Source organism: Notamacropus eugenii, chromosome 2 (assembly GCF_028372415.1).
Source record: "Notamacropus eugenii isolate mMacEug1 chromosome 2, mMacEug1.pri_v2, whole genome shotgun sequence".
Classification (NCBI taxonomy): domain Eukaryota; kingdom Metazoa; phylum Chordata; class Mammalia; order Diprotodontia; family Macropodidae; genus Notamacropus; species Notamacropus eugenii.
The window spans coordinates 374,926,168-374,939,031 of NC_092873.1; the positions used below are offsets into that span (position 1 = coordinate 374,926,168).

General features: G+C 37.1%; 1 protein-coding gene across 2 annotated transcripts in view; it reads left to right on the forward strand.

The window, feature by feature from the left end:
• The window catches only part of USP32 (ubiquitin specific peptidase 32), a 262,811-nt gene that overhangs the window by 199,084 nt on the left and 50,863 nt on the right, over window positions 1-12,864 (forward strand). Inside the window, exons 13-16 of one of the 2 annotated variants that reach the window (XM_072646922.1) lie at window positions 2,343-2,535; window positions 3,507-3,682; window positions 4,142-4,282; window positions 12,303-12,462. In XM_072646922.1, the coding sequence (XP_072503023.1) occupies window positions 2,343-2,535; window positions 3,507-3,682; window positions 4,142-4,282; window positions 12,303-12,462 (670 nt within the window). The remainder of the gene's footprint in view (window positions 1-2,342; window positions 2,536-3,506; window positions 3,683-4,141; window positions 4,283-12,302; window positions 12,463-12,864) is intronic. The other variant, XM_072646921.1, reaches the window with a different exon arrangement.

Consider the following 12,864-nt stretch of genomic DNA (forward strand, 5'->3'; position numbering starts at 1 on the left):
TAAAGCCTAACCCTTGTTGGACTCTGGAAAGTCTCTTCTCTCATACGTTTATCCGGTTTGGCCAGCCGAAGACCTGTGATAGGTAAGGTAAGACTCGGGTAGCCCTTAGGCCTCTAGGCCTGACATATTGTGGCCAAATTCCAGAGTTCCCTGGTCAAGGAGAAAATATTGCAAGCAGCTGGAAAGAAACAATTCAAGTATTGTGGAAATACAATCAGGATAACACAAGATCTAGCAGCTTCTGCATTAAAGGATCTAAGGGCATGAAATATGATATTCCAGAAGTCAAGAGAACTAGGACTAAAACCAAGAATCACCTACCCAGCAAAACTGAGTATAATACTTCAGGGGGGAAAATGGTCTTTCAATGAAATCAAGGACTTTCAAGCATTCTTGATGAAAAGAACCAGAGCTGAAAAGAAAATTTGACTTTCAAACACAAGAATGAAGAGAAGCATGAAAAGGTAAACAGCAAAGAGAAGTCATAAGGGACTTACTAAAGTTGAACTGTTTACATTCCTACATGGAAAGACAATATTTGTAACTCTTGAAACTTTTCAGTATCTGGGTAGTGGGTGGGATTACACACACACACACAGAGCACGAAGTGAATTGAATAGGATGGGATCATATCTTTAAAAAATGAAATTAAGGGGTGAGAGAGAAATATATTGGGAGGAGAAAGGGAGAAATGGAATGGGGCAAATTATCTCTCATAAAAGAGGCAAGCAAAAGACTTTTCAGTGGAGGGAAAAAGAGGGGAGGTGAGAGAAAAACATGAAGTTTACTCTCATAACATTCGACTAAAGGAAGGAATAAAATGCACACTCATTTTGGTATGAAAACCTATCTTACAATACAGGAAAGTGGGGGAGAAGGGGATAAGCAGGGTGGGGGGGATGATGGAAGGGAGGGTAATGGGAGGAGGGAGCAATTTGAAGTCAACACTCTTGGGGAGAGACAGGATCCAAAGAGAGAATAGAAGCAATGGGGCGCAGGATAGGATGGAGGGAAATATAGTTAGTCTTACACAACACAACTATTATGGAAGTCATTTGCAAAACTACACAGATATGGCCTATATTGAATTGCTTGCCTTCCAAAGGGAATGGGTGGGGAGGGAGAGATGAAGAGAAGTTGGAACTCAAAGTATTAGGAACAACTGTCGAGTACTGTTCTTGCTACTGGGAAATAAGAAATACAGGTAATGGGGTAGAGAAAGTTATCTTACCCTACAGGACAAAAGAGAAGATAGGGACAAGGGAAGGGAGGGATGTTAGAAGAGAGGGCAGATTGGTGATAGGGACAATCAGAATGCTCGATGCTTTGGGGTGAGGGAAGGGGAGAAAATTTGGAACCCAAAATTTTGTGCGAATGAATGTTAAAAGTTAAATAAATAAATTTTAAAAAATGTAAAAAATAAAAGGATGCCCAGTTCAAAATGTCCAGAAGGCAGTTGGTGAAAAAGCACTAGATCTCAAGAGAGATCCTGGGTCTGGATATTTTGCTCTAGGCATCATCTCTGTAGAGATGTCATTGAGGGGCAGTGTGGTACAGTGGAAAGGGCGCTGATTTTGGAGTCAGAGTACCTGGGTTCAAATATTACTTTTGTCAGTACTTGTAAGACCTTAGGCAAGTTATCTAACCTTTGTGGACCTCAGTTTCTTTATCTTCAAGGTGAGGGGGGAGTTAGACTAACTGGCCTAGGTCCCTAGGCAGTACTGAATCAGTGTTTTGATGAATCCATGAAAGATTATGATCAAGACAACCTGTAGGAAGAAAAGAGTGAACGGAATAGATGTGAATAATATTCTCCCTGCTCCCACTCTCCCTCATACTAGAGGATACAACATAGATGGTGATCCAGCAAAGGAGACTGAGAAAGAACATCCAGATAGTCAGGAAAAGAAAGAGGAGCAGTATCACAAAAATCCAGGAGGAATGAATGATCAAAAGTGTCATGTTAGAAAGAGGGCAGAAGAATGAAGACTAAGACATCAGATAGGCAATTGGATAACTTTGGAAATTTGGTTCAGGTGAGTGAGGAAGTCAGAAGCCAGGTTGCAAGGGATTGACCTTATGTACTGTGAAGAAATATCAAAATTTGAAGGAAATTTTATGTAGGGCCAACTATAAGGTGTTGTCAAGGGGTACAAAAGAAGTAGACTGGGTTCTTGCCCTTGTAGAGTTTATTAATATTTTTATGTGTAAGAATGACTTAAAATGACCCCATTCAGCTTACTTCAGTGCTTAAAGTAGTTTTGTAATTAATGGTTCTAAGCCGTTTGAGTACTTGTTTATTTGGTGTTTTCACTCCCTTCTCCATATCTTGGTGGTGTTAGGATTCTCACCCTGTTGTGATTGAGCCTGCTTCTGTTCTGAATGGAGGGAAAATTTCACTCAGTGCAGCAGTACATCCCCTGGAGCAGGGAGATGAAAGAATGGATGGAGGTCTCAATTACATGAGTCCCACAGAAGAAAAGTTGTCAGACAATATTTCTACTGCATCGGAAGCCTCAGAGAATGCTGGCAACAGTAAGAGTAATTTTTTGTTCATACTTTGATTTACTCTGGGTCATATGGTAATGAAGTCTGTACTTTAAGAAATTCCAAAATATGGAAGTCAGTTGTAGCTGTAAATGTAGCAGCTGAACAACAAAGTTCTTAAATTCTTTATTACATCTTTATTTAAATACAGTTTTCCATGGTCTTTCACTATGATTTATTTTCATTGTCTCATCATCTCTTTACATTATAGTATGTTACCCTTAGTGTAATTTATTAATCTATGGACCTCGGATTTTAGGGACCAAAATTTACAAAAATGGGAGTATTCTGCCTTTTAGGCTCCATTGACCTCATAGTTAATTCTCAGGCAAGTATATCTTAGTTAGGCTATCTTCACCTCTGACAACAAAGATCTTTGACAAATTTGTGGGAATGTTTTGTCGAAATACAGTGACAATTCAAAATGTTTCCATTTGTCCCTGTGAGATGTTGAGATCATTCAAAAATTGCCATTTTAACATGCTGTTTCTTAGTTATGTTTGATATTTATGTAGCACCTTAAAATTTGCTAAATACTTTACATATATTATCTCATTTTATCCTCACAATATCTTAGATCAGGGTGGGGAATCTGCAACCTTGAGGCCACATGTGGCCCTCTAGGTCCTTAAGTGTGGCCCTTTCACTGATTCCAGACTTCCACAGAACAAATCCCCTTAATAAAAGGATTTGTTCTCTAAAACTTGAACTTAGTTAAAAGGCTGCATCCTGTCTTAGATATTCCAGAAAGAAACTAACATAGTCGTAGTTTTAATCTTCTAGAAATATATAGTAATCTAAGACAGTATTGGTGTGGATACACAGATAGATTTAACACATTAAGCCTGTATTACCTGGACAGTAAAGCTGCCATTACTGGAAAACTTTATTTAAATTCATCTTCATGTTCAAGGTGAAGTAAAAATAAGAAAAGATCTCATCCTTTCTTTCCTTTATAGACTTTCTGTATTCCACTACCCCAGGGGCTGATATGTGTTTTGCTAGACAACATAACACTTCAGACAATAACAATCAGTGTTTACTTGGATCCAATGGGAACATCTTACTACAACTCAACCCACAGAAACCAGGGGCTATAGATAACCAGCCTTTGGTAACTCAAGAACCGGTGAAGGTAAATAATTTGACATCTCAAATAAAAACAGTTATTTTTTAAGTTAATTTATTTAGTTGGGCAATAAGCTGAAATGGTTTGGAATGGGCATTTAAAGGCCTTAATAGAATTTGTAAGACTTTTAGCTATGTAAGTATGTTATCCCTAGAAATATATTGGTCTTTTTGGCATAACTAATTAGAAAAATGTAGCCTACTCTGATTTTGAAAAGTTTTTCAAATACATGAAAAAATATTCTGCTCTTATTTGTAAATGCACAGATTAAAGTTTTACATGATTTGCCTTGTGACTATAAGTGATTTATTTTGAAAGCCAAATATTTCTCTCAAAAATTAAAACTTTACCCGATTGCATGAAACCAGCTCTAGGAATGTGAGCAGATTTTTTTTTTTTTTTCAAAACAAAACATCTTTTGCTGTCATACTGAAACATAACATTCATAGTCTATTTTTCCTAAAGGCTACATCTCTAACACTAGAAGGAGGACGATTGAAACGAGCTCCACAACTGATCCATGGCAGAGATTATGAAATGGTCCCAGAACCTGTATGGAGAGCACTTTATCATTGGTATGGAGCCAATTTGGCCCTTCCCAGACCAGTAAGTACAGCCACTAGTTTTTGTTTTTTTCCCCAGGCTCTTTCTGGTTGGATAATGGAGCTGTTATTAAAAGATGCTTTCCTGTCTCTCAGTAGACACAAGCACATTGTCACCTCACTGAAGTAACACTCCTAGTGCTGTGTATTCGTTGTGTAAGAGTTGACAGTTTTCTTCTCAAGCACTTTTATTCCCATTAGATACAGGCACCAGTGACAGAAATTAGAGCTCATGCTATTGTGAAATGTCTTTTTGTGGCATCCAGGCAGGGAAACTGAGTTGGGGCATGGGAAACTAGAGTTATAGTCCTGACTCTGCCATTCACAACCGTATGTGGTGTTAGGGAAGTCTTGTCACTTCTCTGGGTCCCAGTTTTCTCATCTATGAAATTAGGAATGGGAATAGATATCTTTAATGACTCTTCCAGCTTTGGTGGTTTTTCTGTCATTTTTGTTTCTTAAAATGAAGATTACACAAGCAATTTGCCAATAGTATGTAAATATTTTCAGTTCTAGAAATCTTAGAAACTTGAACCTACTATTTTCTGCCTTGCCCTCATTTTTCAAGGCATACTGTCATTTAGTTTTTAACTTAGAGCATTTCACATGAAAATATCAGTGATCTGTCTTTCCCAACATTTTTAAATAAAAGAAAAACTTCATTTGGTTGTGACTCCTTAGTACTCTAGGGACTTACTGTAACACTATGCTGAGAGTACTTGGTGTACAGTTGCCTCAGTAGTTGAGAGAAAATGACTTTTTAACAAAATGTTTTGGGTACATCGGTAACTTTATTTCTTTGTGTTGCCATCCAAGCTAGAGCTACCAGTAGTCGTATTATTGTGGCAAGGTTTTGCACGATGTAAATTAAGTCAGCAATATATTTAGTGCCTTTTCTGCAAGGTAATTGGAATACGAAGATAAAAGATCACAGATGCCATATCCTCGTGGAGCTTACTTGGAATCTCATGTATGAATTAAAGTAGAATGTGATCATTGAAAAGACAGACCCAAAATCTTAGATAAAAATAATTTGAGAAAGGAAAAATTATTTTCAGCTAAGGATATCAAGGAAGTTCTATGTAGAATCTGTGTAAATATGGTTGCACCATTAATCAAATTGCATCTTTCTCCCTCTTTCCCCCATAATAGTTATGTACAGTAAAAGCTTGATATAACATTCTATAAATTACATGCTAGTCCACATGGATGTTAGTCACCATCATATTATTCCTCTCACCTCAAAAATATTTTCTTAAAGTTCTACTTTATTTGACTTCAGGGTACCTAGATTTTATGTTTTTAAATTATTGAATCTCTGAACTTTCATTGATCTTCACAGAAAATATTTCCCCTGTTCTTTTTCCTGAAGAAATGTGGCATTTAGACTGGATTTTTTAATGAAAAGTTGGACTTGGAGTCAAGAAGACCTGGGATCAAATCCTCCTTCAGATACTTTTTAGCTGTATGATGCTGGGCAAGTCTCTTAACTTCTCTGGGCCTCAGTTTCCTCATCTGTATAAAAAGGATGTTGAATTCAATGACTTTTGAAGTCCCTTCCAGCTCTAACTTTATGATCTTATGTTCTTGTGATTTTTTTTGCTAACCAAATTAAATTCTCTTATCAACTCTTTATTTTTAATAGTATTTTGTTTTTACCAGTCATATGTAAAGACAATTTTTTTAACATTCATTTTTACAAAATTTTGAATTCCAAATTTTTCCTCTTTCCTCCTTCCCTTCCCCCTTTCCTAAAGTGGTAAGCAATTTGAAATAGCTTACATATATGCAGTCATGTAAGATATATTTCCATATTACTCATGTTGTGAAAAAAGAAACAGGCCAAACAGGAAAAAAACATGAAAAAATAAAAGAAAGTTAAAGTAGTATTTTTCTGTTTGCATTCAGAGTCCACCAGTTCTTTCTCTGGATGTGGATAGCATTTTCTAGTATGAGTCCTTTTCAATTGTCTGGGATAATGTGTTGCTGAGATAAGCTAAGTCATTCATAGTTGATCATCACACAATGTTACTGTTCTCCTGATTCTCCTCATTTTACTTTCCATTAGTTCATATAAATCTTTCCAGTTTTTTCTGAAATCTGCCTGCTTATCATTTCTTAATGTCCAATAGCATTCCATTACATTCATATACCAAAACTTGTTCACCCATTCCTGAATTGATGGGCATCCCCTCAATTGCTGATTTTTTGCCAGGGCCATCTAGGTGATGCAGTGGATAGAACACCAGTGCTGGAGTCAGGAGGACCTGAGTTCAAATCTCACCTCAGACACTTGACACTCACTAGCTGTGTGACCTTGGGGAAGTCACTTAACCCCAATTGCCTCATCCTGGGTCATCTCCAGTCATCCTGATGAATATCTGGTCACTGGATCCAGAGGGCTCTGGAGGAGAAGTGAGGCTGATGACCTGCACAGCCCTCCCTCACTCAAAAAAACAAAGTCAAGTGCAAGTCATGTCATCATTTCTCTGATGGCATGGTCTTCTTTGGCAATGAAGGACGAATACACACACACACACACACACACACACACACAATTTTTTGCCATCACAAAAAAAAAGCTGCTATAAATATTTTTGTTAATATAGGTCTTTTTCCCTTTCTTATGATCTCCTTGGGATACAGACTTAGTAGTGGTATTATGGGTCACAAGGTACTGTGCACAGTTTTGTTGCCCTTTGGGCATAGTTCCAGATTGTTCTCCAGAGTGGTTGTGTCATTTCACAATTCCACAAACACTTCATAACTCCACCAACAGTGCATTAGTATCCAGATTTTTCCACATTGTTCTTGTGATCTTAAAAATAAAGACTATATTAATGTTGAGAGTATGAGGTAAATATTCCCTTCAGTGAGTCATGTTAGCCACTACTTGGTATGGTGGTTCGCTTGACAAATTAATGATATTCATTGTCTTTTTTTTCTAAATTAAAAAAACAAGAACTTGCCTGAATCAAAAAAATATATAAATGAACATGTTATGCCTTCCCAAGTTTAGGAATACTAAACTTCAATATTATTTCCAAATAATATGCCTTATTATGGCTGAAGATGAGTAATATTCATCTTTGTAGTTGTTGAAAGGGAAAAAACCTGGTTTGTAAATGAAGGGACTCGATTGGATCTATTGTCTAGGTCTCCTGGGTGACATTACAACAAGTACGTAGAAGAGAGTAGTAGCTAAAACAGAAATGGTTTTGTTTTGAAGAGTTTGCTAGTGCGATCTCTAATTTGCTTATGAGATCCCATGAGATCATAGAAAGTAAAACATATTATATTACAAAACTACTTTATTAGCAGTTCAGATTCTGCGAGAGGTATGCTATTATGTAGTTTGATTCCTGAAGATTTTATAATAATAGCAGTTTACCAGAATTCCACTTAAGCTAAAATTAGGAGTAATTAGGGTAGATTTATTGGTTTTCCAGGTGTATATGCTTGCCTGGGAAAAGAGAGTTTTTCATTGTTATGCAGTGTTCTAAAGAGGAGCTGATATGGATGTCCTCCAAATGAATTTATAGATTTAAGGTTAAGTTGAAAAGATTCATATATTGAGTGACTGTGTTGACAAAGTATAGAAAATTAATATGCAGAGTACTGTAAGAAGTAATTCTGATAATTTAGTTTATAGCACTCTCTCTTGTTCATTAGTGTCCCTTCATGATTTTCAGAAATGTACTATTGAAATAGTCATTAGTTCTCTACAAAGAGAAAACATGATCATTTGTGACTAGTAGAGATTCTGTAGGACTTCACTTTGCAAGATTTTGGGTATTAACCTTCCTATCATTATAAAATCCTGAATTGACATCATCCTATCAAACTTACCAATAGAACTTCAATCTGGGCTTTTTTTAATTTATTTTTTTGTTTGTTTTCAATGTTCGTTTCCACAAGATTTTGAGTTCCAAATTTTCTCTCCATCTCTCCCCTCCCCATACCCCAAAACACCATGCATTCTGATTACCTGTTCCCCCAGTCTGCCCTCCCTGCTATCATACCCCTTCCTTCCCTTATCCCTGTCTCCTCTGTTTTTTTGTAGGGCAAGATAGATTTTTGTACCCTATTATCTGTATTTCTTATTTCCCAGTTGCATATAAAAACAATTTTTAACATTTGTTTTTAAAACTTTTGAGTTCCAACTTCTCTCCCTTCCTCCCTCCTCACTCATCCCCACTGAGAAGGCAAACAATTCAACATAGGTTATACATGTATAGCTATGCAAAAGACTTCCATAAAATTCATATTGTGAAAGACTAACTATATTTCCCTCTATCCTATCCTGCTCCCTATTTATTGTATTCTCTCTTTTGACCTTTTCCCTCCCCAAAAGTATTTACTTCTAATTACCCGCTCCTCCCATTTGCCCTCCCTTCTATAATCCTCCCACCCCACTTATCCCCTTTTCCCCTAGTTTCCTGTAGTGTAAGATAGATTTTCATACCAAATTGAGTGTGCATGTTATTCCCTCCTTAAGCCAAATGTGATGAGAGTAACCTTCACTTTTTCTCTCTCACCCTCCCCCCTTCTCCCCTCCATTGAAAAAGCTTTTTCTTGCCTCTTTTATGGGAGTTTGTCGCATTCCGTTTCTCCCTTTCTCCTCCCAATATATTCTTCTGTCACCCTTAATTTTATTTTTTTAGATGTCATCCCTTCTTATTCAACTGATCCTGTGTCCTCTGTGTATGTATGTATATATATATATATATATATATATATATATATATATATATATATATATATATATATATATATATATATATATATATATATATATAATCCTTCCAACTACCCAAATACTGAGAAAAGTCTCAAGAGTTACAAATATTATGTTTTCATGTAGGAATATAAACAGTTCAACTTTAGTAAGTCTCTTATGATTTCTCTTTCCTGTTTACCTTTTCATGCTTCTCTTGATTCTTGTTTTTGAAAGTCAAATTTTCTATTTAGCCCTGGTCTTTTCATCAAGAATACTTGAAAGTCCTCTATTTCATTGAATGACCATTTTTTTTTCCCTGAAGTATTATACTCAGTTTTGCTGGGTAGGTAATTCTTGGTTTTAATTCTAGCTCCTTTGACTTCTGGAATATTACATTCCAAGCCCTGGGGTCCCTTAATGTAGAAACTACTAGATCTTGTGTTATCCTGATTGTATTTTCACAATACTCAAATTGTTTCCTTCTAGCTGCTTGCAATATTTTCTCCTTGACCTGGGAACTCTGTAATGTGACTAAAGAGTTTTTCTTTTTGGATCTCTTTCAGGAGGTGATCAGTGAATTCTTTCAGTATTTATTTTACCCTCTGGTTCTAGAATATCAGTGCAGTTTTCCTTGATAATTTCATGAAAGATGATGCCTAGGCTCTTTTTTTGATCATGGTTTTCAGGTAGTCCCGTAATTTTAAAATTGTCTCTCCTGGATCTGTTTTCCAGTTCAGTTGTTTTTTCCAATGAGGTATTTCCCCATTGTCTTCTATTTTTTCCTTCCTTTGGTTTTGTTTTACAATTTCTTGCTTTTTCTTAACATCATTAGCTTCCATCTGCTCCATTCTGATCTTTAAGGAATTATTTTCTTTGGTGAGCTTTTGGACCTCCTTTTCCATCTGGCCAGTGTTTTGGGGCATTCTTCTCCTTATTGGCTTTTTGGTTCCCCTTTGCTATTTGGGTTAGTCTATTTTTCAAATGTTATTTTCTTAAGCATTTTTTTGGGTGTCCTTTAGTAAGCAGTTGATTCATTTTTCATGGTTTTCTTGCATCCCATTTTTTCTTCCCAATTTTTCTCGTTTCTCTTCCCAATTTTTGCTCTACTTCTCTTACTTGATTTTCAAAATTCTTTTTAAGCTCTTCCATGGCCTGAGACCAATTCATATTTTTCTTGGAGGCTTTGGATAGAGGAGCTTTGACTTTGTTTTCTTTTGTTTGCATGCTTTGGTCTTCCATGTCACCAAAGTAAGATTCTATAGTCTGATTTTTTTGGTGGTTTTTGCTCATTTCCCCAGCCATTTACTTGACTTTTGAGCTCTTGGTCAAGGTAGTTCTCTGCTTCCAGTGGGGGTGGGGGGAGGTGTACTGTCAGCCACTCAATCTGCGCACAATCTGTGGACTTAGAGCTCTAGAAAGAGTGACTCCAGCTGCCCCTACTGCTGCTATGGCTGCCAGGTGGGTTCCTCCACCCCCTCCCCCCTCAGTTGCCCTAGGTCTGGGGCCAGACCACTCCACTCTCCTTCACTAGTCCCACAGGCTTTTCCTGTTGATGTTCCAATTTATCCTCAGCATTTTAGGGTCATGAAGTCTGGAAACCACCTTGCAAGACACTTCCCAGTGACCTTCCAGGCTGTCTTGGGCTTGAGATTTGCTTCACTCGGTCATTCTGTGGGTTCTGCAGCTCCAGAATTTGTTTAAAGCCATTTTTTACAGGTATTTGGCTGCGCTTGGCAGGAGCACTCTAGGAAGTCCGTGCTGTTTCTCTGCCATCTTGGCTCCCTTGTAGGACTTCAATTTTCAGATCCTGGATAATATATTTAGAGCTGGAAAACACCTTAGACATCAGTCTAACCTCATTATTTTACAGATGAAAAAGCTGAGGTGCTGAAAAGTGAACTGACTTGCCCAGAGTCACATAGGAATTAAAACTCAGATGTTAGGTTTGAACCCAGATCCTCTGAATCCAGAACTATTGCTTTTGCCATTGTGACAGTGAGCCTCAGGGGGATTTCATGCCTTTTCTCTTATACCTGTGTGAACTGTGCCAGCTATTGTAGTGATATATCTTTGTGAAATGGGTTAGGAGAGTATTTTAGTATCTTGATGGATAAAAGGTTATATGTGAAAGAAAAGCTTTTTCTTTCCTTTAAAGCAGAAAGTTTTCTCTTTTAAAAAATTTATTTCATGGTATTTTTAAGTGTCTTTCAAGTGTTACCATAAAAGATAAATAATTTTGTAGAATAGATGTTTTCAAGTCAAATTTCCTCTAAGACACTAATACAGTCATATTGTAGATATTTGTGTACAGTGTATACCCACCTAAATTGTAAGCTTCTTGAAGCCTGGAGCCTTATGTTGTACAACTTAGTATCATAAACAGTGCCCCACCTGTGGTAGACACTCAATAAATAGCACCTATAAATGACTTGAATTTCACAAAGCAGTAGCACTGACTTCTGTTGCCTACTTTTGCTTCCAGATTCTCCCTCTTTTGTGGCCATCTGAAATCCTAGAGTAAATTAGAGGAAATATAAAGTTATCAAAGTATTTTTATTGACTCTCCATAGCCCTTGGTAAAATCTGTCAGAAACTGCCTTTCTCTAGAAGCCTAATTCAAATCTCACCCCTCTTCTTCCCCACCACTGCCTCACTTAACTTCATCTGAAGACATTAAATTTAGTGAAACTTCATTCTATTCTTTTTCTGTCCTCATGATGTTTTTACATGTTGTTTTTCCCTTTTCCTTTCTAAACGTCACTCACTCATTCATACCAGATGCCCTATTTGAGTTAGTGGCCCTGGTTATACATTCATTAGCATCATTCCTGTCAGCTCCTGCTCCATCTCTGCAAAAAAAATGAGCTTCACATGGGAACATCTTTGAATTCATATCCTGTTGCCCTTTACCCCTTGACAGTAGCTTTTATTAGTTCTCATTACCATCTTTTTCATCTTCTCTTCTGTAGACCAACCTGCTTCCTATGTCTTACCTTTTTGTAACCTTTCCTCAAAGAATCGTTTCACTTCTATGCTGGGGCAAAAAAAAACTACCCTAAGTCAGAATCAGGCAAATCCTAGGGGCCAATTTCCCCTTGGCCTCTAATACTTGGAAAAAGCTGCAAGGGATATGGTAATAAAGGGTTAGAGGAGATCATCCTACCAATGGGTTTCCACCTCACAAATAGTCTTTCAGTGCATGTTTAAGATGTTTTTTTCCCTGTTTAATTATATATAAAGTCCAATTTGCTTATTGTTGTCATTAATAGCAGATACTCATTTATTTTTATTTTTAAAACACCAGGTGATCAAGAATAGCAAAACAGACCTCCCAGAGCTAGAATTATTTCCTCGTTACCTTCTCTTCTTGAGACAGCAACCTGCCACCCGGACGCAGCAGTCTAACATCTGGGTGAATATGGGTATGATGAGCCTGAGAATGTTTCCTCAACATTTACCTAGAGGTAACTTAAGAATGCAGCAAGAATACAGTACATTTTCTCCAAAAAGTTTTGAAAAGCAATTTGCTCCAAGTCTGGTGCCATATATATCCCATCTGCTTTCACACAAAATCATTAAATATTCTAATATATGGGGCTTAGATCTAAGATCATGCGCAAGTACAAGTTAGGTAGAATAGGAAGTGCTGCAGACTCAAAACTGAAGCAGGGTCAAGTTTATACAAGCACTTAAATGTTTCTCAATAATAACACCTACCTTCCAGGGTTGTTGTGAAGGTCAGAAGAGACATTTGCAAACTTTGAAGACATCTACTGATCCCTAACTACTTAAAACTTTCCCACTTTACCCATATGCATAGCTCAGTAATGCCTTTGGCAATAGCACTTGTATGGACTAAGGATCAC